This window comes from Alligator sinensis, unplaced genomic scaffold (genome assembly GCF_000455745.1).
Source record: "Alligator sinensis unplaced genomic scaffold, ASM45574v1 scaffold67_1, whole genome shotgun sequence".
Lineage (NCBI taxonomy): Eukaryota > Metazoa > Chordata > Crocodylia > Alligatoridae > Alligator > Alligator sinensis.
This window is the reverse complement of record NW_005842111.1, coordinates 441,115-468,956: the sequence shown is the minus strand read 5'-3', so window position 1 is coordinate 468,956 and position 27,842 is coordinate 441,115. Positions and strand designations below refer to the sequence as shown.

Sequence of the window (27,842 nt, the reverse complement as noted above, 5' to 3'; positions counted from 1 at the left end):
AGCAGGAATAAGCTTTTATCTAGTGAACACAGTGGATACATCTATAAATGCTAATAATTCAATGTAAGCTTACTTAGCTATAAAATACTGTGCAGTAAGCTTTCCCTGGCAGAGCATCTACACCTGCTCTCAGCAGCGAATTTGCTCCCGAGGGAAGCAGTTCAGTGCAAAGTTACTCCAGCCCTGCTGTGTCCTTCTACAGCAGGCAGGGGGAGCTCTAGACTCCCCCATGAGCCAGCCCTGAGCTGGCAGAGGTCACTGGGTTCAGGGCCTGGCCTCCAGTGGGTGGAAAAAGTTGGCCCACCTCCATGGCAGCTTCCTCCCAGCCCCATTCCCCAATCTCCAGAGGGACATGGGGCTGGGAAAATATCCCTTCCCCCAGCTATTGTTTTCCACCCCCATGCCCCAATCTGTGGATCAGGGCATGGGGCTGGGAAGCAACAGCTGGAAGAAGAGACATTTTCCCTGCCCTGTGCTCTGATATGCCAATTGGACACAGGACTGGAGAAGGAAGTTTCCCCAGCCCCTGATGCCTGGGCTGACCAGGAGCAATTTGCTTCCAGTCAGCAGTCTACACATGTGCTACTGTGCAGTAGTTACTGGGTGTGTGTATACATGCATTCGATGCAGGAGCAGTTTACTTGCAAGGAAACACTCCTGGGAAGGCATCTACATGTGCAGGGAAGCAGGAGCAGATTTGCTGCTGATAGCAGCAAACTGCTCCCACTTCCTGGGGCCCTGCAGTGATCCCATGCCATCAGCAGGGGGAGGTGCAGGCTCTGTCTACATCTGCCTGTGGCTGAAGGCCATTTTTAAAAGCCAGCCCTGCTCCCAGGCCAGCCGTGTTTCTGGCTATAAGCAGCATGCACAGTGCAAGGGCAGCATGCGGCCCACCACACCAACTATCTGGCCCACAGCTAGCTGGGTCCTGCTGGCTCTCCCACAAGTACTACTGCACTTGGGCAGTAGTAACCAGCAGCACACTTATAAGATGGGAAACTCCCTTCTTGAGAGCATGGAGGCAGAAAGGGATCTTGGAGTCATTATTGACTCCAAGATGAACATGGGCCGACAATGCGAGGTCATGATTGGCAGGGCTAACCGGACCTTATCGTGCATCCACAGGTGCATCTCAAGTAGGTTCAAGGAGGTAATCCTTCCCCTCTACGCGACACTGGTCAGGCCACAGCTGGAGTACTATGTCCAGTTCTGGGCATCCCACTTCAAGAGGGATGTGGACAACATTGAGAGGGTCCAGAGGAGGGACCCGCATGATCCAGGGACAGCAGGGCAGACCCTACAACAAGAGGTTACGGGACCTGAACCTGTTCAGCCTTCACAAGAGAAGGCTGAGGGGGGACCTGGTGACCGTCTATAAACTCACTAGGGGGGACCAGAAGGGTTTGGGGAAGACCTTGTTTCCCCTAGCACCCCCAGGGATAACAAGGAATAACGGCCACAAGTTGTTGGAGAGTAGGTTTAGATTAGACATCCGTAAGAACTATTTCACAGTTAGGATGGCTAGGATCTGAAACCAACTTCCAAGGGAAGTGGTGCTGGCTCCCACCCTGGGGGGCTTTAAGAACAGGCTTGATGCCTACCTGGCTGGGGTCATTTGAGCCCAGTTTTTCTTCCTGCCCAGGCAGGGGGTCGGACCTGAAGATCTGCAAGGTCCCTTCCGACCCTACTTCTATGATTCTATGATTCTATGAAGTAGCAACTGCCTGCCCGGCCCCACTCTGCCATCCCAAGCACCCTGCTGCCATGCAGTTGCTGCCTGGACCCTGTCTTGCTGACCAGACCCTGGCAGGGATGCCAACAATAAACTCCTGGACACTGTAACTGGGGCCATCCATGCCTTCCTGGGCCTTGCCACATCTAGGCCTATCTCGCCAGCCAGGACTGGTAGCTGCACATCATACAGGCCACCTGGGATGATAAGCAGTGGCTGGAGGTGTTCTGAATGATCCAGGCCACCTTCCTGGACCTCCTGGAGGAATTCTACCTACACCTGAAATATCAGGATACCCAGCTGGCCATCATCCTGCTTGAGTTGGCCATGTCTGCCAGGCTCCACTAGATCAGTCCTCTCTTTGGTATAGGTAAGGCCACCACTGGGAAGGCCACCCTGGATGTCTGCACCACCCTCCAGGATGTGCTGGGCCACACCGTGCTCCATGTGCACAACCCGCTGGCAGTGGCGGTGGGGTTCCATGCCCTGGGATTCCCCTAGTACATCAGAGCCCTGAACAAGACCCATATCTCCATCACCTGTCCACACCATGATGACCATCCCTACAACAACTGCTGAGGCTTCCACTCCATTGTGCTCCAGGCTGTCACCAACCACCGCAGTGCCTTCACTAATGTGAGTGCCAGCTGGGTGGGCTGTGCCCATGATGCCCACTTCTTCAGGAATTCTTCTCTGCCAGCCCTGGTGAAGAGTGGCTGGTTTGTGCTGTGGGTGCCAGACCTCCAGCTGGGAGCCATAGTAGTCCTACCCCTTCTCATTGGGGACCCTGTCTACCCACTCCTCCCATGTCTCATGCAACCCTACAGCAGCCAGCTGGACCTCTGCTTGGCCCACTTCAACAGATACCTGACCCAGATGCCTGGGTGGAGTGTGTGTACCTTTGAGTGCTGGGTGGTGGGCAGCTGCCAGGGGCCAGGCAGGGCTAAGGTTAGGGGCAGGGCAGCAGGCAGCATAAAAGTGACTGCCAGGGCCAAGATGGTATCTAGCACCTGGTGGTCCTCCTCCATGGCCTTCACCACCCTGGCCATGAGCAGAGCTTGCTGCTGCAGGATCTCCATGTGCTGCACCTCCAGAGCCAGGAGCTATGCCCTAAACTCCCAGTCCGCCCAGTCCCACGTGTCCTCATGGGTGATGTCCTCCACCCACCAACTGTCCTGGTGGGTGATGTCCTCTATTTGCCATGCCCATGTGTCTGCCAGCCGGTCCTGTGTGGCTATCACCAGCTGGTCCAGGAGGTCCAGTTCTGGGTCCCCCTCCTGCAAAGCTGGTGCATCTTTGGGGTCCCAGAAGGCGGTGACCCTGAGGATGCATCCCAGCTGCCAACTACAGCCTTTCCTTTGTGTGCAGCTGCAGGACCTGCAGAGTCTAGTAGCAGGACTGACTAGGAGCAAATTTGCTCCTGGTTGGCATCTACATGTGTGTCACAGGCCAGCTGGGCACTGTGAGCGTATCAATTTTATCACAGGCCAACTGGGCTGTTTGATTCAGTTTCGAATCAAGGAGACAAAGTTGGGAGTGAAATAAAGGCAAATGTATTATAGCTTACACACACACAGAGCAGTTAACAGAAAGATAAATGCAATAAGGAGATAATGCAGTATTAAAGAGCTAATAGTAAATAATAACAATAGATAGATAGATAGATAGATAGATAGATAGATAGATAGATAGATAGATCAATCTGTCACAGGCCAGCTGGACACTGCAAGGGTATTAGCCACTGGGCTGTTCAAAACAACAGATAGACATGGGTTGGCAACTTATCGATAGTCCCTCAATGCCAGGTGCGCGCCAAGTGATTCCAGCGAAGTCAGGCATCCCCATTGATCAACGCTGTCAGAGGGATTACCGGGGAAGATCCCTTGATCAGGATGCGATCCTCACTCACACCAGGAGTCTGGGGTCCAGGCATGGAACAGAAATGACCGTTCTGTTCCCTCCTTCCTGCTGGTCGACTGATGCACACGCTTTTTATACCTAGTCTTATGTTAATCTGTTGGCCTCAGGGCCACTCACAACGTTGCCCTATAGCTGTTACCCTATGGGATTGAAAGGTGTTAAAATTATAAAAGGTTACTATCCAGACTCGGGTTTATCCAATAAGCAAATTATAATGCAGCACCTTTAGGTTAGAAATTGACATTGCTCCGCCTAAGCCTCAACCCCTTCTAGGCTTCATTTGAATATGCTTTCTTGGGATATGTTTTCTTGGAATGTGTTGGGTGTGTCAGGCAGTTAGATTCAGTTTTTATCGCTAAGGCTGAACCCTGAGCAAAAAACTGTTAGGCCAGCTAATCTCACAGCTACAGCTTTGCCTATGGGGCCCAATCAGTTCCATGAACAGTTAAGTTATCATTTTGGTTAATCTTATGACAGACAAGTTACATTTGCAGTTTACAAACTTACAAGCTTATATTAACTAATATTACCTGTTTAGGCAAAATACCAAATGCCTTCAAGAAGCACGTATTTATTGCTTATTAATCCCTCTGGTTCTGGCTGTCACATGTGTGTTACTGCACTGTAACTAGTCATGAGTAAAGTTGCTACTTGCATTTGCAGGTAACAAATTTACTCACGGGTAGCATCATTTTCTGCAATAAACTGCGCAGTAAAGCATCTCATGTAGACGCATTCACTGTGCAGCTAATCTACTACCTGTATTTACAGGTAGTAGGTAGTCATGCAACAGACTAATCTATTGCACAGTAAATACTGCATACATGTAGACAGTGACACTTTGCTGCCCAGTAGATTATTCTACTGCTTAGTAAAATGTCTCATGTAGACACTCACAGTTTATGTTAAATCCAAGATTCATCAAAAAAGTGTTCACTCTAGTTTCTTGAAGTGAATAGAGGCCCACAAATTCATTTAAATAGTGAGTGATCAAATTATACACTTGGAGAGAACTAAGCATTTTCATGATCTTGCTTTCCTTTCAATTTGTTAAAAAAGTATTACTTTAAGCTAATAATTCCATAACTCTACAGAAATTAGAACTAATAACATTTCAAATAGCTGTGATATAGCTTAATTGTTAGAGCTGGGTTTATCTTTTATCTATACATTTTAGATCTGCTGTTGTTTTAAATTATTAACTACTTTCTGTGAATAGTATTTTGTTTGTTTTTTATTTCAAGAGTTGATGGTGAGTATTTAATTTATTATGGAGATCACAGGTGTTTGTACTAGCTCCCTGATGAAATGAGTATAACTTCTGGAATTTGCACTCCAATACATTATTTTATTTTATTTTCACAGGCATATATTAAAATTATACACAATTTCAAAGGCTAAATACTGTGCTGTAACTTTTCAAAAAATGGGGCAGAGCAAAAATCAGCTATTTTAGGGGTCAGTGCCATATACTGTTTAAATCTCTAAAATGACAAAAATTATGCTACTATATTAACCAAACTAATTTCATAAGATTTAGTATCTTGCTTCCTTTCCTCCCACTTACAGTTGCTGTATCATCACCACTGAAACTAGGACATTCATTTTGTGCAATGAAGCTAGATGAAGGCCCATGCAAAGCAATACTTGTGCGGTATTACTTCAACATTCAAAATCGCAAGTGTGAAACTTTTGAATATGGTGGATGCAAAGGCAATGAAAACAACTTTCTAACATTAGAAGAATGCGAGGAGAAGTGTATGGTTACAGGTCAGTTCCTTTTCTCCCATCATCCTCTCTGTCTTTTGTATCTATTTATTGTCTCCACTTAGATTGTAAGTTCTTGGTGGGCAAGGCCATCTCTCTCTTTTTTTTTTTTTTTTCGTCTGTGCTGTGCCTAGTGCAATGGGACCCTCACATCTAGGTTATACTGTAATAATACTGTTATAGCAGGTGTCACTTTTACTATCATGAAGTCCTCCTTGTTTGTGTGTGAGCAAATACTACAACTTGGAAAGACATAATCTGTATGGCTGCCTATACACATACATGGGGGGAGGAAGGAGGGTGTTTTAACTAGAGCTGTTCCCAGAGAGCCACTCTAATTAAAACACCACAGTGTCACATGTATTAAGCCCTCACACATTTAAAAATGACTGTGGGGCAGTTTAACTAAAGCTCATGGGCATTTTTACACATATAAGCACCACAGCACCAGGCACATTGAAAAGTGTCTGGCACTGTGGTGCTTGCAGTTGTATAAGCAGCGAGATGTGCATCAGCAGTGAGGAGATGGTAGTGGCACATTTTTGATATAAGTACATTGTAGGTGCTTTAGTTCAAAAGTGCGTTGCCGACATTTTCTGCATGCTGACGCGCATTTCACTGCTTATGCAACTGCATGCAGTGCAGCGCATTTCACGTCAGCTTGCAGGTGAAGCAGACTTGATTAATCAAGTCTGCTCTGAAGCAGCAGATTTCTAGCATGTCACAGGACAGAAAAGTATGTGTATAAATGCTCCATTTGATTAGCTTCAGTTAAAGTGCCCCAGCACTTCTAGTTAGAACATGTCAGAGCACGTGTATAGGCACCCTATGATAGTGGTGGGGGGGTGTTGTTTGTTTTGGTTTGTTTTTTAATTCAAGAATCTCAGTGGAAGGAGGTATATGTGGGCCCTGGCACATGTTGCTTTTTAACACCACAATATTATTTTATTGCACCATAAATAGTAACAGGTTAAAGCCAAATTATGGCTGATAGTATTGCAAACAAGCTAAAAAGATATTCCACATATAATGTGTAACCACATCCTTGTGGCTGTTTGTATCATGCCCAAAATTGAACGTATGGCATGTTCAGGCTGACCCATGACCAATCCTGATGCTCAGCAGAGCACCGGCTCTAGCATGGTGCAGCTTCCTGAACACATGAGGACACAACATCCTAAGTCCAGCATCCGTGAGCATGTCCCTGATCTCAGGATCACTATGCCCCTGACTTTTAAAAAGCAGGCATGTTGAAAGCCTCAGCTACATGAGGCTGAGGCTACATGAGAAAGCCCACTTTTTTAAGTTCTCAGGGCACTTGTAGGAGCACTTGCTGAGGAGCTAGGAGCTCTCTTCTCTCCAGCTGCAGGCACAGTTTCACATGGACACGGGAAGCTGGACAGCCAGGAGCTTTCAGCTTTCCAGTTGCCTGTGTCTTGCACTATAAGTCCCAGTCCCCAGGGAGTTTTAAGGAGCACACGGAGGCATCTGTGCTCTTTAAAGCTTCCCAGGTACTGGAACCTAGGGAGCCTGTGTATGTGTGAGATGCCAGCTCTGAAACATTCTAATGAGTCCCCCTCCTTTCCCCAAATGCGAAAGCAACAGCTGGTGAGTGGTAAGCTGCTGTTTCCACAGATGCCCAGCTCCCAGCTGCAGCCTGCTTTTAAAGGTGTAGGTAGCCTGACATTAGGGAGAGGTTCTCCAGTGCTGGACTCACAGCACCCTGCACCTTTAGGTCTGGGACAGACATTGCATAAGCCGGTTTGACCCAAATCAGTTAAGTCTGATACTACATTCAACCAGGTTTATCTCAAACCAGTTTCAGCCATTTTCAAACTGGTTTATGTCCACTGAACATCTGTTCTGTTACAGGTTTAAACCAGTTTCTGAACACTTAAACTGGTTATGTGTAATGTCTGTCACTAGCCTTAAAAAGCAGGTATGCAGCTGGGAGCCCCTATTAAATGCTTGGGTGTGCTTGAATGTCCCCGAGGAAGTAGCAGCTGGGGTGCTCCTCATCCTCTGCTGCAATGCAGATTCAAGCCACTTTGCTCTGAAGCTTGTGTGGGGGCTATAGAGCAAGTTAGGAACCCTGTCTATGTGGGGAGACCCTGTGGGCTCCCAATGTGAGGCTCCCCAAATGCTGGCAGCTGGCAGTCTCATAATTGGGTTTTGAGGAATTTTATGCCCCATCCCTTATACATGCCTGGCCTGGCAGGTCATGCAAGTTGGGAGATGAGGAAACAAACTTCCTCAAACCCCAGTTGGGCTGTTGTCTTAATGTCTGCCAGCAGCCTGAGTAACAGAACAGTTCATTCCTTACCTGGGTCTCTAACGAAAGCACAATTTACTTATGGGTACTGGTGCGGCTGAGATTTCTGAAGGAAGAGATTGTCAGCATGCTTATTAATTCCTCAGGTTTAGGACTGGTGCAAATATAGTAATTTTTAATACATATGCAGGCTCCATATCCATGATTTTTCCTGCATTGATAAGCTGATCTGCAAGACCTCAGATATTTGCTACCATTCCATTGTGGAGCACGAAGTGGTATAATTACATAACATATATTATATTAGTGGGCTCACCTGACATACCAGCAGCATCACTATAGCAAGAGAAGCTCTGAGGTGTAGATATGTTCAATTGCTAAATATCATATTAAATAGTAATCGGTCACATGAATGAGACTGATACAGGGGAAAAGGTTATTCATAGCTGTCTTGTCTTATTGGATAGTACCAAGAAAACAACTCTCGTAGTATTATGGACACATGAACAATTGTCATTTTATTTGTCCTCCCTATTGTCAGAGCATACCCCTGCAACTGGCCTCTTTATCACTACTGTTGTCTTGTAGGCATCAGACCAGTGTTGCAGGATACAACCTGATCTCCTGAGAACAGTGTGTATCATCCTCATCCTCAACAAACTTTGTAGGAGATAATTCTCTGGAAAGTAGCTTAGTAACTCTAAGGAGTTTACATTCGAGTTTGCCCAGCTTTACAAAGAGCCAGTTTAAGTTGTTGTCTTCTCCCCACCTCCCACATCATTTAGTTTCAGCTATTAATTCAGTCATTCGCTTCAGTTCAATAGGCAGATCATATATTGGTCTCAGGGCAGTTCCACAAAATATCTATGTTCCATGTCACTAAACAAATCCCAAGCACCACTTTCTAGCACTTACTGAAATGCAAGAGGGATATAGAATAGTGAAGACACAAAGGAACAGTGTGTACGTTAGCTCAGTATAATAATGTTTTTCTTAGTAATACTCAGTAGGGGTGCACCGATAGAGAATTTTTAGGCCGACACCAATGACCATTTTTTAACAAGCCATATCAGCTGATACCAAACTGATTCTGATAGGCAACTGGGCAACACGGAAAGTGACACTGGAATGGTAAGTCTGTTGTGGGGGAAGGGGCAAGGGAGGAGGGAAGGAGCATGGGGGACAGATGGAGGCCCCTGGGGTGAGGGAGGGAGTGGGGCTGGGGTTGGGGCAGGGTCAGGCGGTGCACAGCCAGAGCAGAGCGGGGAACAGAGCCACAAGTAGCTTATCCAGAAGGGGACAGGGGGGCAGCTCCTGCCACTGCTCACACCCCAGGAGGACATGGATGGGTGCATGCCCCCAGATCTGCATGTGGGGTGAGGGTGGGCTGCCACAGCGAGCTGTAGCCAGAACAGCACCAAGCTCTTCTCAGTGGGGTGGGTGGGCCAGGGCTGCACTTGGAGTAGGTGGCAGCAGCGCTGGGAGCGGGCTACAGGAGGGGGGGCTGCAGCCACCCCAAAATTCACTGTAGCCCCCCTCCCAGCTCCACCACCACCTGTTCTGAGCATGGCCCTGGCCCAAATCCCCCACCAGGAAGAGCCTAGTCCTGCCTCATCTCCAGCCCACAGTGGTAGCCTGCCCCTTGCCCCACATGCAGATCTGGGGGCACATGCCCCCCATGCCCTCCTAGTGGTGTGCATAGTGGCAGGAGCCACCACCCCCCCCCGCACCTCCCAGATGAGCCACTCATGGCTCCATCACCTGCTATATCCCAGCTGTGCAGTGCCTGCCCCCGCCCCAGCCCCACTCCCCCCCCCACACCTGCCCCAGCCCCAGCCCCACTCCCTCCCTCACCGCTAGTGCCTTGATCTTCTCCCCCCACCCCTTCCCTCACAAGAGACTTACTATCTGGACCCGGGTGCTCTCCACACTGCCAGACTATGCTCCTAGCCACCTAGGAGCATTGTGAGCTGCAGCTGTGTGCATGCACGAGCCATTTATCGGTGACATTATTGGCCACATCAGCCAAAAAAAGTTAATTGGCAATACAGTCAATTTTCCTTATATTGGTGCAAATCTGATATGGAACTGATGTTTTGGTGCACCTCTAATACTCCGTACTTATTGTATATAGAATGTCTAATTACCAGAGCTTTCTAACAGTAACCAGTCCTACTAATGCTCCTGAGAGCCAGGTGTTATAAGTAAATATTCAGTTATTACCTTATTACCTTATTACAGGCAAGAAAAAAAAAGACATAAATTTAAGAAATCAACTAGTGAATTGTAAATTGTGAAATATTTGTGTTGAATTGAGCTTAATGCTTAAACTATTAGTTTAAGCCTCTTCTCTCTGTACAGACTATACAACCTGATACATATAATACTTAGAACATACACAGCATTACATCTTTAGAAGGAAGATCAGGTGCTGCATAACAAAGCACTATTGTCCCTATATGCAGTTTACTGGCAAAATCTCGTTTTTGTTTTGTTTTTTGTTCTAATTAAAGGATTAAACGTGCTACGAGCACTTCCTCAGGGTCAGTTTTCCTTGATGACTTTCAAATAGAGCAGGCTGTATATAAATTAGGATAAAGCCCCTTGATCTATAAATTTCAACGCAATGTGCAACAGTGACCAAAAAAGCAAATAAAATGTTGGGCATCATTAAGAAGAGAATTGGAAACAAAATGGAGAACATCATCATGCTAAATGACAAATCCATGGTGTGTCCACATCTTGAACATAGTGTGTGCAGTTCTGGTTACTGCATCTCAAAAAGGATATAGTAGAATTAGAAAAAGTATGGAGAAGGGCAAACAAAATGATCAGGAGTATGGAGCAGCTGCCATAAAATAAAAGACTAAAAAGACTAGGACTCTTTAATTTAGAAAGGAGAAGGCTGAGGGGAGATATGATAGAAGTCTATAAAATCATGAGGGATGTGGACAAAGTTGATAGGTAACTGTTATTTGCCAAGTTCCAGAACACTAGGGCTATGTACAGATAGTCAAAAAGCCTGAGGCTGAATCAATTCAATCTTCACAGGTTAGTTGAAAGTGTGTAGATTGAAGCGACAAGCAAGTGAATAGACATTCACTTTTGATTCCAGAAAAGCAGGCACATGCCTACAGTGGCCCAGGCCTCCCTTCTCACTTGGAGCAGACAGCTTGGGCCAAGGCTAGCCCACCACTCTGTGAGGGGGGAGTTTGCAAGGGAGGTGAAAAGCATCCTGGGATGCTGAAGGATTGTGAATTAACTTAAATCTGTAGGGGATCTGGGACAGAAGTTCAATAAACTGATTTAACCTAAATCAGTTAAGTCTGATACAACATCCATTCAGGTGTATCTTATACTGGTTTTGGCTATTTTGAAAGTGGTTTATGCGCACTGAACTTCTGTTGTGTTACAGGTTTGAACCGATTCCTGATTACTTATACCAGTTTATGTGTAACTTCTGTCCCTAGCGTAGAAATAGGAAGCAACCACTGAAATTAGTAAAAAACAGGTTTAAAATTAACAAGAGAAAATACTTTTTTATGCAATGTCTAGTTAACTTGTGGAATTCATTACCACAGAAAGTGGTAGAGGCAGACAGCATAGCCAGTCTCAAAAAGGGACTGGATAAATTCATGGACGATAGATCAATTAATAGCTGTTGAGCAGAATGTTTGGAAATGCTTTCTTTGGCATCTTTACACTAATAATGGTGGATGCAAGGGAAGGTAATGACTAAGGGAAAGATCATTCTAGATTAAGGGCATGGAGCTGGATCAGACCCACAGACCATCCCCAGGGGTCAGAGCCAACTCTCAAGGTTTGTGTAGTGTGGGCACATCATGCAGTGCAGTCCCAAGACCAACTGTCCCAAGACCACTGTACACTGTGTGCAGTGTGCACTGGCTGTAATCCAGACTTGCTTGTGGAGCCATCATGAAGCAAGCACTGAATCAAGTATGTGGAGCCGGTCTGTGGGCCCAATCTGGATTCACCCTAGAGACAGTGTGCATGGATGATCTGGTGGGACACTGCATGCAGTGTGCACCACAAATTGGCTCCCAGTGCCATGTGTAGTTCATGGGCCCAGTCCAGCCCCACGTGCTGCATGTAGAATGCACTGGCCTTGGTCCAGGTGTCACATTGCATGAGGTGCACAGGTTCAGCACCGAGCATGTGCTGCTTGTGGCCCCTGCACTAGCTCCAGCATGCAGAGACAGTCTATGGGCTTGATCTGTAGTGGCCCTGGAGCCAGTGCACAGAGCCATTCTGGCACTGGCACCACATCCAGCTCACAAGCTGTGTCTCTGACACCCCTATACTCTACATGTATCTGATTCAATACTCTCCCTGTATGGCATCCACTCCTACCACTGTCAGAGACAGGGTACTGGACTAGATGAACCATTGGTCTGACCCAATATGGCACTTATTTCTTATGTAACTATATTTGTGATGGAGTAAAGTACTTGAAAGCAATATGACTCTGGAAGGAGTTATGTGAAGGATGAAAAAGGAAAAAGAAATAAGAACCCATTCATTGATGATGGAATATTGAACTACTGAAGAAGCACAAAATCATTTTGACGTGGGGCCTGAGTCGTATGTTCTGGCCCAAAAATAAGGGTGTCACTACAATCCTTTTCCAGTCTTCCTATGCACCTTATCAGGCAATTAACTCAATAAATGGAGGCCCACTATGTGGCAGATGTGCCACAAATTAGCTCAAGCAAGTTTCTTTGAGTAGATGTGATATCTTTCATTAGACCAACTGAGTAGTTGGGGAAAAAGTCTTAGCAAGCTTTTGGGCAGAGCCACCTTTCTTCAGGCATAGGAAGTCTCTGCTGCTCTGCACTCTTCCTGAGTGCCACTCCAATCCCTTTCCTCTGCCTAATCTCCTCTTTTTTCTGCTCCCACTCTCTGCTCACTGACCAATTTCCTGTTATGATTTCTGCTTCCAGCCCTATCTGCTGCTGTTCTCAGCCTGTTCTCTCCGTGATCACTGATCAGTCACATGCCATATGCAATGCTTGTGCCACTTATGGCACTTGTGCCACAAGTTGACCGCCCCTTGGTTGCATGCTCACGCATACACATGCCCCTGCAGATTATTTTTTTCCCCTACCCACCAACTTGGATTTTCATTGTAGTTGGGTTGAAGGGTTGTAGCTGTGATTGTTCAGGAAATATGCAAGCAGCAAATTTTATTAGCATACAAACAAAATATACATATCAAGTGGTTCTTAGCATTGCTCTTTATGATAATCATTTTAAGAATCTCCTGGATGTAGGAGTGAGACTATTCTTGGCAGGAAAATCTACTGCAGGGCAGGAGTTCAACTCCGATGAACATGAAACCTGGACTCTCTTGATCCAGTATACACAGCCAACATGAATCATCATACCCCAGTCCATTCCCACATCTAATGTTTCCTTCCTACACTGGTGCACCTTGCCCTGTCAATCTTTCTAGATATTTGCTCTGTTCAGAGTTGAAACTTGCAGCATGTAAAGAGGAATCCTTTGTTTGTGCTGCTACACAAAAAGAAAATGAAAGGGAACAATTGTTGGCTCAGAGCAAAACATCTGCTTAAGTACTTTGCTGCATCAAGGTGTAAGTTAGCATTTTAATTTGAAAAAGGGTTTTGTGCATCAAAAAGCAGGATTTCCCCCCCTCCCTCCCCCCTCCCCACCAGTGTAAACTACTTGTCTAAGATATTTTTTCATCGGATGATACTATTCTGTATGATCATTCATACAGTGTTAACAGAAATTGTAAAGAGAAAGGAGTCAAATTATAGCATTAATTTGGCATGGCTATTGTACGTTTAAAAAGTATTGGTATTTCTAAATCAAATTGTTTCCTTTGCTGTCACATTATGAAACTAAACAGGGTTTGTATCAGGGGCTTAAATTGATATTTTTCCTGTAGAAATCAATCCAAAAATACTTTCAGCAGTTATTAAATGTTCATTAAAATAAGGGAATATTGCAGTTTAAATTAGAACACTTTAAAACCAAATGCCATGCCACTAATTATCTAAAAAAATGTATAAATATTCTTTGTTCTTCTGCAAAATAATTTGAAGAGGAAAACCTTCCTTAAAAGAGACTTTCTTACTGGTAAAATGCTATTTTACTTTTTAATTAGAAAATAAAGATTTTTTTTGTTAGTTGTAGGAATTTATGCTCATATAGGGTATATATAATGGACCCATCAGGATAGGGAGGTGGAAAGCAGACAAAACTCCTTCCTTGATTTGATGCTGACTGCAGAAAAGTCAGGGTTTTGGAGTGTGAGGATTAGCTCCTTATTTCCTGCCCATCTGACTGGCACTGGCACAATTTGATTGGTATCTAGTTTAGGTTTCAGTTTAGACCGCCAAAGCATTTTCTCCCTTCTGTTTTCAGATCATGCTCAGGGGTGGATTGCTTCTTGCAGCTGTTAGTACTGAATGCAAGCACGCAATCCTCTCATTATTTTGGAACAGTTGGTTGGTTTTCAACTTCAGGGTTGTAAATTAAAGCATAGGACAGAAGGGATAAATTAAGGAAAGAGAGGCTGATACATTCCAGCTCAGGGAAGACAATTTTTAGTGATAATGAACAAATTCCATTGGTAAGGAGCTGTAGGGATTTTCTCTTTCATTTTGCATAAGGAGGTTGTTATCAAGGTACTTCAGCAAGAAAGCAGTGGCCTTCCCCCTAAATTCCATGGGGTAAAGCTGTTGGCCCAGATCCTGAGACAGCTTTTGAAAGGTGACAAAATTAATCTTTGCACTTTCCTGATTCCAGACCCACTGGGCCAGATTCCCAACTGGCATAACTTGACATAGATCAGTTGACTGAAATGGAGCTAAACTCATTTTTACCAGCTGCAAATTTGGCTCACTGTGTGCCCAGCTGGTCCCCAGGTCTAGTTAGAGCAGCTGTTAGTTGTCTATGGAAGGTGCTCTAAAGAGACTGAACCTGCAGCCTAGTATTGAACAGCATAGGGCATCTTTTCCACATTTTTATTACCTTAGTTTCTACACTAGCATAAGGGAGGGTAGTAGGTAGCATACAAACTGAATAAAGTGGTTCTGGCCAAAGTTTACCATTGATGCCAATCAGCCATAAACATGGGGTCTCTGATTAATTTAATCTAGTTTCGCAAGTATAATTTAATCAAGATGAATCTCATTGTTGATTCTAGCACCTTAGCTGAAATATTTCACAGCATTATTTAATTACTAAAATGTGTAATTTTACCAGTTTTTCTTAGTCTATAAATCAACTGGTTTCTGAATTAATGAGAAATCACAAAGGAACTTAAAAGAAATTGTGAAATTCAAAAAAGAGAGTTTGAGACCTGTGTGCACGCATGCGTGCACACACACACACATGTATGCATACATGTGTACTCATAAATCCCTGATATGAAATTGTATCTTTGACAAAAATCTTTGAATCATCATATAAAATGTTATGGGAAGGTTATAACTAACTACTCAGTTTAAAGAGGATGATTAAAAATCTTTTAGAGAGGGCATTTTTCTTATTAAATTATTACTTGAGTTTTCAATTAAGCTTTTTTTTCAATATTACTGGTGTGCTTTTCTGTATAGTCATATTCCCAATCAGAATATTTTTAAGTTTAGACAACTTATCAAAGATAAAACAAAGAACAAAGTTAAGACTGTAGCAGTTACAGTTTGTAGTAGTCTACTTCTGATTATGACAGTTGTATTGTACAGACAACAGACTCCAAAAAAGGTCTATAACATTGTGAAGGAGCCTGGGATGCTGGGCGTTGTGGTTTTGTTCAGAAGGGTAAGTTGTACATGCTTTCCCCCAGGGCAGACTTTCCCAGGAGTGATTAATCCTGGTTGTTCCCAAGTTATTTTTTTCTTCTAGAGCACTCATTTTTGCTTTGGGAAAAAAATCCTAAAGATCTATACACTCACGGTTTCCCCTGGGAGAGCAGAGACTTTCCCAGTAGAAACTGAATTTCAGCATACAGTCAAAGATGAATCATTACTTATCTGGTATCAAAGATGTGTCTGGCATGTCACAGATCAAATAAAAACTATTCCTTTCCTCACTGGGCTTGCCTACATGTGCCTCTAAGGTGCTGTTGTTACTGTGCCAGCATTTAGTACTTCTCTTTGGAAGTACTAAATGATGGTGCAGTAGCAGCCTGTACTGGGCCATGCCGGTGGCGCACTTTTATTTTTAGCAGCTGCATCACTGTAGCAATACTCTATAGCAACGGAGTACATTACAATGGCGACATAGCATCTTGTGTAGTAGCTACCACTGTACTGTGGATTGATGCAGTCAATCCCCACTGATGCAGTCTACCTCCACAAAGAGACTTTGGGATATCTGTTAGGAACTGAAGAAGATTACAAGTCAGGAGACCAGGGAATAGGTAGAAGTTGAGTATGAAAGGACTAGATGGACACTTGAGAAGCTACAATGCATGTCTGACACAGAGTATCTGCAAAATTATTTTACTTCATTAAAATGAATTGGTTATGTTGATCAGATACCTATTAATTATATATTATTAATATATATTAATTAATATTGCTTGTCTGGCATCTGTCAATCCTTCTGGATCATGGTGCATGCATGCGAGGTCACCCAGACATTTGATGCATATTCCTAGGCAGGATTTTTGGAGGAGTGGAGACTGCCCAGACCTTCCATCCCCCATTTAAGCCACTGACATTTGGTGCCTCCATGACTACATTTGTATAAGCATCCAGGAGTTGAACACGGGTCTCTTGTGTGGCAGGAAAGTATTCTACACTGAACCACAGGGGACTAATTTATACTATTAATAATAAGTATATGGCATAATACAATTATGTATTATTTATAATATATAATATTATAACAGTTATAATAGTGTTAGTTATAAACAGTATTTAAAGGACATCTTATAAGAAAGAGTTTAAAGGAGAAGACTTGTAGGTAGAGTCAAGAAAGGAATTTCAGGCATAGATAAGTAAGGGTGAAAGACAGGTCAAAGAAACATTTAGACAAGTGATTTCTCAGTTTGTGTTGCCCCCTTTCAGTGGGGCTGGTCCACCTAGGTGATAAAACCTTACTTCTGCCAGCTGCTAATAAGCCATAGACAATTCATACTCTCTGTGTGAACCAGTCAACATTTTATTTATTATCCCTAATTGCCTGAAAAGCAGTTTGTATAAATGAGTGTGTATGTATTACTTCCTACACTTATCACCAAGTCACACAGTACAATTTTTTATACTTAATCATATGAACTAGGGGATCATCCTGAGGCAATGCCTGTTTGTGCATGACTACAAATTAAATCCTCTGTTGACATGCAAAAGATGTTTGCATTAATGTTCCTGGATTAGATCATTTTAGTTCAATCCAATCAAATCATTATTCTGATTTACTGAATGTGTTTATGAGTACTTTTCCTGGTTCTTACAGGCCTAATTCTGACTTGCACAATGACTCAAAACTATACCATTTCTGGAAAACTGTGTTGAAAAGTGTCCCTGGCTAGAAAGAAGATTCATGTGTTTCAGATCTTGAAGCAGAAATGTTCTAATGTTATAACACAGTTGCATAAAGGTTTTATAACAGTGGTTTTCCTGCTGTGTTTTCTGGCCAAGGAAACAACCACTTCCCACCTAGCAATGTTTAAATGCCCTTAAAATGGACTGAGGGCTAAATTTCTGAAAAATTACCACCAAACTTCCACTAAAATTAATGGGAGTTATGTACCTAGATGCCCGTAAAATTCTGGCCCTCAGTCTCCTCAGTTAGACAAGAAACTTAAGCCTTTTCAAAGTGACTCCAGCTCATAATTTTAAAGGTACTTTAAGTAGGATTTAGTTGTTATTCTGTTCAGCATTGTGACACCTATCTACATTAATAAGCTAAGATCATTGCCATATAGCAAACTTATCATGCCCAGCACTGGGGCATTCAAGCACAGCAGGCAGAGAAATTGGCATGAAGATGAAATAATTGTACTGTTTCTCAGCAGTGCTACTTAGTACTGGAGTACTGCCCATACTTGGCTATACTGCTTCCAGAGTAGGAGGCATTCTGCATGGACCAGTGCAATGTCCTAGAGGGGCACCACTGCTGGGCATAGTAAATTTACTTGTAAGTGTAACCAAAATTTTATTTTCAAAGGTAATTTAATACTTCAGCTCTGAAATGCCTAACGAATTTTGTTATAGCTTATGCTCCTAGGTGAGTTTCAAAAGATGTTGTTGGAAGGCTTATGTAGAGTCAAAAGCTAAGATTTTTCTAGTGTCTCACCTCTGAACTTTCTTGGAAATACACATGCTTTCCTTTATATTTATTTATTTTCACTTTGTTTGGCATGAGGTTCTGAAGCATGTAAATTACATGGGTAATGTAACAAATGAAAATCACCACCTTCCTTATGTCCCAGAACATCATCATAAAATTACCGTAGCAATAGGGCCTGTTCAGCCCTTATACAAAATATCTCCAAGTATATTGTTTTGTGGCACTAAAAACTTTCAGCCTGCAGCTTTTGCTGATTGTTACAAATGTGTTAGAATTAGAAGCAGAATACAGGAAATCATATTTTAGAAGTGATAGACTTCTAAATTTCTTTGCCAACAGCCACAATTTATGATCTTGCCAAAACATATTATGGCAGTATACAGCATGGTAGAGTTGGGTGCGTGAAGAGAAGAGCACATGTGAGAACTCTAAAGCCTTGATTTTTTAAATCTGGCTGAGCTCCACTTCTGGCAACAATGTTTGTAGCTTGCAATATGATCACTGATGTCAATGACATTTCAGCATCCTGTTTATAAAACCTGTACTGGGCAAAGTCAAATGACTTGACAGAATCCTGGTTCCATGATCACTTTCATCCTTGACATCAACTGAGTCAGAATTTTATTATCTCTGGTACTTAAATGTCACAGTGACTCAACTATCACAGGTCTTCCCACATCAGTGAAGCTGAACCAGTAGCCTCATCCAGATAAGCATGGCTGTGCAGTATATGGTGCTGCAGACACATCTGTGGTGCCACATACCACATGTTCAGTTGTTTTCTGCACTGCAAGGGAGCAGCACAAAGGAGGGTTTTTGACCCCTGGAGAAAAAAATCTCCAAAAAAAATTGGAAAGAAAAAGCAAAGCAGCACACACATGGGCAGCATAGTTTCATAGTTGGTAGGATCAGAAGGGACCTGAGCAGATCATCAAGTCCAACCCCTTGCCATGGGCAGGAAAGGATGTTCATCTAGCCTCCCTTTGAAGACCCCCAGGGTAGGAGTGAGCACCACTTCCCTTGGAAGTTGATTCCAGATCCTAGCCGCCCTGACTGTGAAGTAGTGCCTCCTGATATCTAGCCTGAATCTACTCTCTGTCAACTTATGGCCTTTATTCCTTGTTACTCCTAGTAGTGCTCGGGGGACCAGGGACTCTCCCAATGCCTGCTGGTCCACCTTGACCAATTTATAGACAGCCACCAGATCCCCCCTCAGCCTTCTCTTGTGGAGGCTGAACAGGTTCAGGTCTCGTAGCCTCTCCTCATAGGGCCTGCCCTGCTGCCCTGATCATGAGAGTGGCCCTCCTCTGGACCCTCTCAATGTTGTCCACATCCCTCCTGAAGTGCGGCGCCCAGAACTGGATGCAGTACTCCAACTGCAGCCTGACCAACATCATTCAAAAGCAGAGCTGGGCCTCCCGGAGCTATGATGCAGCTGCCAGCCAGGTTCTGTGCAGCAGAATCACCGGTGCTGCAGTCCCAGGAGGGCCCCAGGTAAGGCTGCTGGGGCCAGCCCAGTGCTCGCCCCAGCCTCCCCTACTACCCATGGTAACTTGCTGTGCACCAGACGGCACATGGCACAGGCATTCCCTGGGGACAAGTAGTTGTTTGTTCCTGGGGAACCAAACATCCACACCATGTGTGGACATAGCTAGTGTTAGCAAATTTCCATAATAAAGAGAAGATGGAAGATTGTTTGTTCTACTCTCACTTTGCCCCCAGGGCAGCACTTTAATCATGTCAGAGCCTTACAATTAATATGATCCGTTTGATAGTCAGCTTTTGTAAACTTTTTTTCTGCTTTGTATTTATTGTAGATCACCCAATGAAGACAAAGAAAGGAAAATTTAAGACAGGTAATTTTCATATTTGAGAACAAGTCTGAGACAAAGGGAATCACACTTTTTGGTAGGTCATTTGTAATGCTCCAGAATCTCTCCTGGTCTGAGCAATAACCTCAGGCTGAAGGAGTGTAAGTAGTCACTAGACTTCTTTCACTGTTACTCTTTCAAAGGATCTAATACAAGCATCGTTGCCAAACCCAGTAGTCATTTTGGCAATTTTCTCACTTATAAAATAAATGTATTAACAACTGTTTATTCTGCTTCTTCAAGAATTGCAAGGGTATCAGACTCAGAAGGGAGTCTGAGATAATGTATCTGACCAGTGTACTAATGTAATTTTAACATGCTTTCAGTATCACACAAATACTTCTGCTGCTAGGATGTTGGAATGTGAGACAACAATAGTTGTTTTTTTTATCTTGTGATAGCGATTAATGCTTATGTAGCCAGGATTATAGAAGATTTTGTGTCTAAGGGTTCAGAGTATTGAACTTTCAGCTAAGACATAATAAATGTTAGGAACTAGTGGCTTAATGATACAGTTTCATCAAGCTGTCTAGCATCTTACAGCTCAAAATCCTAAAATCAAGCATGCTTTTTTCCGTCAGTGGTCCAGAACTGCAACTCTCCTTCATTGTGAGCCTGAATATACCCAGAGGCAAGGATTTTTTAGAGTAATATATTTTATTGGACTGACTTGGAATGAATGCTTTGCATTGGTTTTTCATCAGCCCATGGGGACCGCCCTGCCTAACATGATGTGGGATGGCCAGGGCAGGGTGAATATATACCCATCACTGGCATCAGCCTAGTGAAGGAACACCTTGAGAGGCTGGACACCCACAAATCATTTGGTCCAGACAGATTGCACCCAAGAGTGCTTGACGAACTGGCAGGTATCATAATGCGGCCACTGGCAAGGGCATTCGACAACTTGGGGCACTTGGGCAAGGTACCTGAAGAGCGGAAGATGGCTAATGTGGTGCCTATCTTCAAGAAAGGGAGGAAGGAGGACCTGGAGAATTACAGGCCAATCAGTTTGACCTCAATCCCTGGAAAAATCTTGGAAAAAATTATCAAAGAAACCACTCTCAATAGGCTAGCTGGAGGCAACCTTCTAAGGTGACATATCACCTGGACAAAGGGGAAGAGGTTGATATCATATATCTGGACTTTAAAAAAGCCTTTGATCTGGTGTCCCATGTTGTCCTCATGGAAAAATTGGCCAACTGCAGCCTCAGCTACACTCCTGTCTGATGGCTGGGGAACTGGCTCCAAGGTCAGACCCAGAGGGTGGTAGTTGACAGAACTGAATCAACATGGCATTCAGTGACCAGTGGTGTCCCCCAAGGCTCTGTTCTCACACCTGTACTCTTTAACATCTTTGTAAATTATCTGGAATCTGGTGTCAGAAGTGGACTGGCTAAGTTGATGACACCAAACTTTGGGGAACAGCGTCCACACTTGAGGATAGGCTGGTTATCCAGGCCAACCTTGGTAGACTTGCAAGGTGGGCATACAAAAACCTGATGGCATTCAATATGGAGAAATGCAAGGTGCTCCACCTCAGAAGGGAAAAAAAACACACATCACACGTATAGGCTTGACAGTGCTACACTCACTAGCACTATGGCTGAAAGAGACTTTAGGGACATGACTGACCTCAAGATGAACATGAGCCTCCAATGTGATACCATAGCCGGTAAAGTGAATAGAACCATTGATGCTTCTCGAGCAAGTCCCAGGATGTCATCCTTCCATTGTACTCAGCCTTGGTGAAGCCGTAGCCAGAGTATTGCATCCAATTATGGGCTCCACAATTCTAAAAGGGCATGGAGAAGCTTGAGAGAGTCCAGAGGAGAGCCATGTGCATGATCAGAGGGCAAGAGAAGTGGCCCTACAAGGAGAGGCTGAGAGCCATGGGATTCATCAGCCTAGAGAAGCAAAGGCTCAGATGTGACTTGGTGGCAACCTATAAGTACTTAAGGGGTGCACATCAGGATGTGGAGGAACACCTGTTTACCAGAGCACCCCAAGGGATGATGAGGTCCAATGGTCACAGACTCCTTCAAGACCATGTTAGGCTGGACATAAGGAAAAACTTCTTTACTGTCCGAGCCTCCAAGGCCTAGAATAGGCTTCCCCCAGAGGCGGTACAAGCACCTACTCTGGATTCTTTTAAGAAACATTTGCATGCTTATCTTGCTGGGATCCTTTGAGCCTAGCTGACTTCCTGCCCCTTGGGCAAGGGGATGGAACTGATGATGGTCCCTTCCAGCCGTAATGTCTATGAAATCTATGACTTTGTGGTTTGGACAGAGTTAGACAAGATTTCAAAAGTTTGTCTAACTCTATACCAACTACACAGTCAGTCCAATAAAAGATATCATCCTAAGAAATCCTTGCCTTTCCCATAATTTCTGGGCCAGCATGGCTACAACATTACTCTTGCACTGAATATACCCATTAATTTGTTACAGAGAAATATCTAATACAATCTGAAGAACCATCATACTAGACAGGTGGGGAAGACCATAACATTTTTGCACTATATAGAGGGACAGGTTTTTTCTTCCTACCTAATTAATACCCAGTGTTTTAGTGCACTGAAAGGCTTTTGGGGACAGTTATAATAGCCAAAATTTTCCTAAACATCATAAAAGTCAGTATTTTACTTCACTAGTAAGACCTACTCCTTTTGCCTGTACACTTTTACTCCTTTTCCCTCCACCTGAACACACAATTTGGGATGAAAATGGGAAGATATTTTAGAGTGCTCATATACAGGCAGGATATTATTTTGTACTTATCCGCTCTGATATCATATTTTTTCTAATTGATAGTGTGGTAATGTTTAAGCCAGTCTTGTGACTTTTATTTCTTTCTTTTAAAATATCTAAAAATAAGAATATGAAATAGTGAATTAAAATGTCGTGGGTTTGTACTGTGGAAAAAGTCAAGTTGATTTTCTGCAAATCCTACAGAAATTTTGCAATATTTTCTTTAAGATCTAATCTTCAGTTTCCAGAGCAGAATAGAAAATAACCTGAAAAACTCAGCTTTTGCAGCTAATAATCAACAGCTTTACATGTTTACTGTATCTCTGGTAACACATTCTTGGACATTGGATCTCAGGAAAGAACAATGGCTCCTTAAGTGTATAATGCTAGTATGTGTACATACCATTATAGTTAAGGTACTGTGACCCTATCCTTCATAACCCTAGTCTTTAAAAGCTTATGAAAGCCAGCTATAAAAAGAAAAAAGCTGTGAGCCAGACTCTATATAATAGGTTTCATTTCATCACAAGAGCACATTTTAATATAAAATTTCAAGTGTTTTTCTAATATGCATCGCAGCTGTTTTAAGTTATATACGTAATTCCACAATCTGCCCCATATAGTTCACCTGTCTTCCTTGATGCAAAGACTGCTTTGTAATATTCTGTACCATTTGTTTGAAGAACCTTCTCTGAGGCTTCTGTTGTTGTAGAAAAAAAATACATCGTGATTTATCTGAGTGACTGTCTGTCTCTTCAGTTCTCAGTAGATCAGATGGATCCAATCTCATTGTTCTCATTCAAACACAAGGTTTTATATGATTGACTAATTAATGAGGTAGATAATTCACAATTCAGAAGAGCTGCCAAAATGCACATGTACCTGAGAACACAAAGTACACAAGTATGTACTGCTGTAATTTTGTTTCTTTATTTAAAGAAAGCTAAGTGATCTGAAAATCTACAGTTTTGCCATGACTTTCATTTCTGTTGTCCACGATGTGTTTTTAGGTCTCTATATCAAACTACACTATGGGCCAGATCTTATTTTGCTAATGCCTAAGCGGCCTACATACATGCCACTTTAACAGCATGTAAGTTTTTGGCATAAATACAGAGTTTAGGATTCTAGTTCCTCCTTTGGAGAAATAGAATTGCCATGTGTCTACATCTCCTGAGGGGGAGGACAGTCCTCCTACCAACATCTTAGTAGAATGGGCACTTGCCCAAGGAGTAGGAGAGCCAGGTTCTATGCACTTCCCTTGCCCAGTAGGGGTTTAAACCTACATCTCCTATTTGCTAGCTGTAACCAACAGACCACAGGCCATATATTGCCCATGTCACTCTTGAAGCTGGCCCACAGCACCTCGGGAAACAAGAGTAGGGAATTTTTTGAGCCGTTGACACCTGAAGCCTGAGTTAGGACTCAGGGTCTTCTTCCTTCTAGGGCAGCATCTCACCCTCTGGTTTGTACATGTCCTCCTAACCTCACTTATCTTCCTTGTTTGGAAGGAAGTGGGTCAGCTTCTAAAGGAGGATTGGATAGGGTTCTGGACAATGTCAGGCCTGTAGTCTGATGGTTTGCTCCAAAGCTGGAGATGTAAATTCAGTCTCCCTCTGGCTGAAGGGAGCCTAGTTGCTTGTGTCTCCAACTCCCAAAGTGAGTATACTAGCCTAGTAGTACTACTAACCTTCACCCAGCTACTTGAAATTTTTGTCCAGCCTCAAGCATGTATCTAGGTGATTCTGCTTCCCCAGGCCAGAGCCCTAGTGAATATGCTCATTGCCATACTATAGTCAGTGCTGATTTGCAAGCTGTATTAAGTGCCAAAAACTGTAGTTATGTGCTGTGTATGCACCACTTAGGCTTAGGCATGCGAGGTGAAATAGGATCTGACCTGCTGTGAATTTCTTAGCTTGTCTTGGTTTGTTTTGCTCTCACAATCAAATATCACTCACTAGGAACTGAAACCGAACACTGATACTTAAAATAAGTATCCCACTTTCTGATTTCCTGCCCCCTTGTATACTAAATGAACTTGCAAGATGAGATAGTCTTAGAATTTTTTTCTCTTTGTTTTGCCTTTCTTATAACTCCTCCTTGAGTCTGTAACTCCCACATTAAATGAAGTAACACAGATATCAAAAAATAATTTGTAATTAATACAAATACAATGAAGCTACTATTCTTTATTTTAAAGGAAGAGTCAATTCTATTCTTAATAAGAACTTCTGCTCTAAGCTAACAATTAAAGAGGCCATTCATTCTCAAGCTTCCAGTCATAACGTTCATACATCTTCATGGCAAGAGAGGAACAAGCAACAGAAACAGTTTGCCTATTTTGGGCCACTGTGATTTTTTTGTCAGACTTTCTTCTCTAGCCTGAAGATACAGACTTCTTTTTAAAGTTCTTTCTGTTTTGATACAGTTTTGATCCACTTCATCAATTATTACTTTTCAACAGAAAAACCCAAGTCCTGTTTCTTGGAGCAAGATGCTGGAATCTGCCGAGGGTATATTCCCAGGTTTTTCTATAACAAAGATTCAAGACTATGTGAAAAATTCTGGTATGGTGGGTGCCTAGGAAATCAGAACAACTTTTGGTCCTTAGAAGATTGCCAGAGGACCTGCCAGGACAGCTGTAAGTTTCTTTGTTTTGTAATTTTATTTCTGTTTTAAGAATATATGTTTGGAATTTTGGGAGGAGAAATGTAAGACAACTGAAATAAGCCATTTAGATATCAAAAATTTTAATGAAAACAGATCAAGCCTATTGCTAGTCATTTGGAACTTCTCAGTGGCAGTGAATATAACAGAAATCTTGATGCTCTCACCCATCATATAGTAATTAATTGCTTGCATTTTTTCTTTTAAAATATTCTAGTAAATACTTATTAAAGATGTGCAATGTACCTGTTTTTGGTTAGAAACTGTAATTTAAAAATTATTGGTTTATCTCTTAAATGCATTTAATGAAAATATGGCTTACTGCTAAGAGTCAAAGCCTCATACTGCAAATTACAGACTAAGGACTGAATCCTATTTTAATTTATAAATTTAAAAGCCTCAGGCACAGATTTGTAGCTGCAATTCTTGGCACATAAGCAGAGATATGGATTCTATTTTGTCCTGTGTGTCTACCTGCTGGAAGTGGGAAAGAGGACAGTCTTCCCATCTTCTAGCTGAATAATTGAGGTTGTTAGGGTACTGGCCTAGAGAACAGGTGACCAAGGTTCGAGGCCCCCCTCACCTAGCAAAGGTTTGAACCTGTATCTCTGGCTACCTGGCAAAGTGCTCTAACCACCAAGTCACATTTATCCAGACTCCTTTTGAAGCTGGCCCACTACACCTTGCATTTAATATTTGTTGGAAGTTGGAAAGTTTCTGCCCCCGAAGCAGGCTAGAAGTCAGGGCTCTGTTCCCATCTAGGCCAGTAGTTATCTTAGTAAGCCATACACCTCTGTCTGGCTTCTTCTTATCCTTGTGGGCCTTCTTTGGGCTGACTGATGGTCTGGTTAATAATAATAGACTGAGTTGTGTAGCTAAATTAGTGGTCAGTAATATGTTTTTGAAAGGAGTGGTAGATCTGTACTGACTAGAATGTTACCAATACAAAAACTAAATGCTCAGTTCCAGTGTTACTAATATTTTAAAAGTCAATAACTTTTTTTTTCCTTTCAGTTATTTCATTGCAAGATGACCAGGACATAGCACTTCCCAGAAAGTCCCCAGAGTTAAAGCCCAATCATTTTCCAAGTTCTCCTGGTAAGAATGTCCTTTTGAGTTTGCATTGGTAAAAATAGATGGAGATGACAGCTTGTGTGCAAGTGATACATGGGTATCAGTCTTCTGCATATGCAGAGTTCTTGGCTTTGCCCTTTCCTGTCCAGTCTCTCAGATAATGATTCTCTGCTACACTGTAGAGAGCTCCACAGAAAAGGCAGAGGAGAGGGAAATGCCACTTAGAGTTGCTTTCAGGAAGCTCTGGGTTATGCTCTGGGATTCCACTTTGCTAATCCTCTGTCTCCATGGGGGTTTTTTTCTTCAACATGCTGCTGACATACAAAGGATGAGGGAGCCCAAAGGCACAGGGCCCTCTTATAATTCCCTTATTCCCAAGGAGTTCTCTGTTGGTGATTTGACTTGCAGCTGAATTACAGCTGTTTTCAGTCATCATATCATCCAAAAGGGCCATAAACTGGAATCTGTGCCATTTTGTTCATTAGACTGAAGTTTTATTTACACTATGGCCACTTTGCACCAAGCAGTGGCAGTGAGAGTCAGTTAACTGGTTGTGAATTACATCTGCATCCACCCACTGAAACACATTTTTACATTGTGAATGGTATAAAATAAATGTAATGCAAATGAAAATCAGGATCTTCATCTCTGACGTTAGATCTTGACTCGTTTCCACAGCTGGAAATGAGCACCAGAGGGTCTCTGAGAATATTTGTTTAGGCTTTGAAAGATAAATAAAGTCCAGGCATAGCATTTTTTTTGAGCCACTGTTGTTCGAGAGAAAACACCTCACAATTGGAAATCTTCCTGATGACCTTCTGCACTTGCACTCACATGTACTTATTGGAGTTGGGTGATGGCTAATAAATTTATTAAACTCCTGTGTTTGACATTTACTATAAAATGATGAATGGAATACTGCCCCAACCAATGATCTATGCCTGTCGAGACTTTATTAATGCAACTTGGTTATGCAGTGTTATCGCTGTAATGATTTTAACTGGTGGTTGGAGAGTCAATTTTTATGATATTATTTTGGCTACTAATTCATAGCATTAGATGGCACCTCAGTTGCTGAAACTATTAAGGGGCACACAAGCCTTTACTTCAGAGAATTTTTTGCAGGAATTGTAACATGTATATCCCATTCTGCCTAATTACTCCAAAGGAGGTTATGATTGTTACTTGGCCCCAAGTAGATATTGCTTGAGCAGGTATAGCAGTGTGACTTGTGGCTGTCCTTACCCAGAACCTTCAGAATATGTACTGTAGTGTGCTCTGAGAGTTTGAGGCCAAGCAGTTTAGTACTCTGAGCCCATTACTTCCACCAGTTAGCAGCCTGTTGGAAGTTATTGACAAGACTTCTCTTGATTCCTAGAGCAGTGGTTGTCAACCGGGGTATGCATACCCCTAGGGGTACTTAAAAAGGTGGTAGGGAGTACCAAGGGTCTCCCACTGCTATGCACACCCTGGCAGAGGCCCCGAGGGCCCGCTCT

At 43.0% G+C, this 27,842-nt stretch overlaps 1 protein-coding gene across 3 annotated transcripts in view; it reads left to right on the top strand.

The window, feature by feature from the left end:
* Positions 1–27,842, top strand: part of TFPI (tissue factor pathway inhibitor) — a 78,133-nt gene that overhangs the window by 41,721 nt on the left and 8,570 nt on the right. For 2 of the 3 annotated variants that reach the window (XM_006024627.3, XM_025205331.1), the window contains 4 exons: positions 5,222–5,422; positions 19,799–19,837; positions 25,070–25,246; positions 26,287–26,370. In XM_006024627.3, coding sequence (XP_006024689.1) covers positions 5,222–5,422; positions 19,799–19,837; positions 25,070–25,246; positions 26,287–26,370 — 501 coding nt within the window. The remainder of the gene's footprint in view (positions 1–5,221; positions 5,423–19,798; positions 19,838–25,069; positions 25,247–26,286; positions 26,371–27,842) is intronic. The other variant, XM_025205332.1, reaches the window with a different exon arrangement.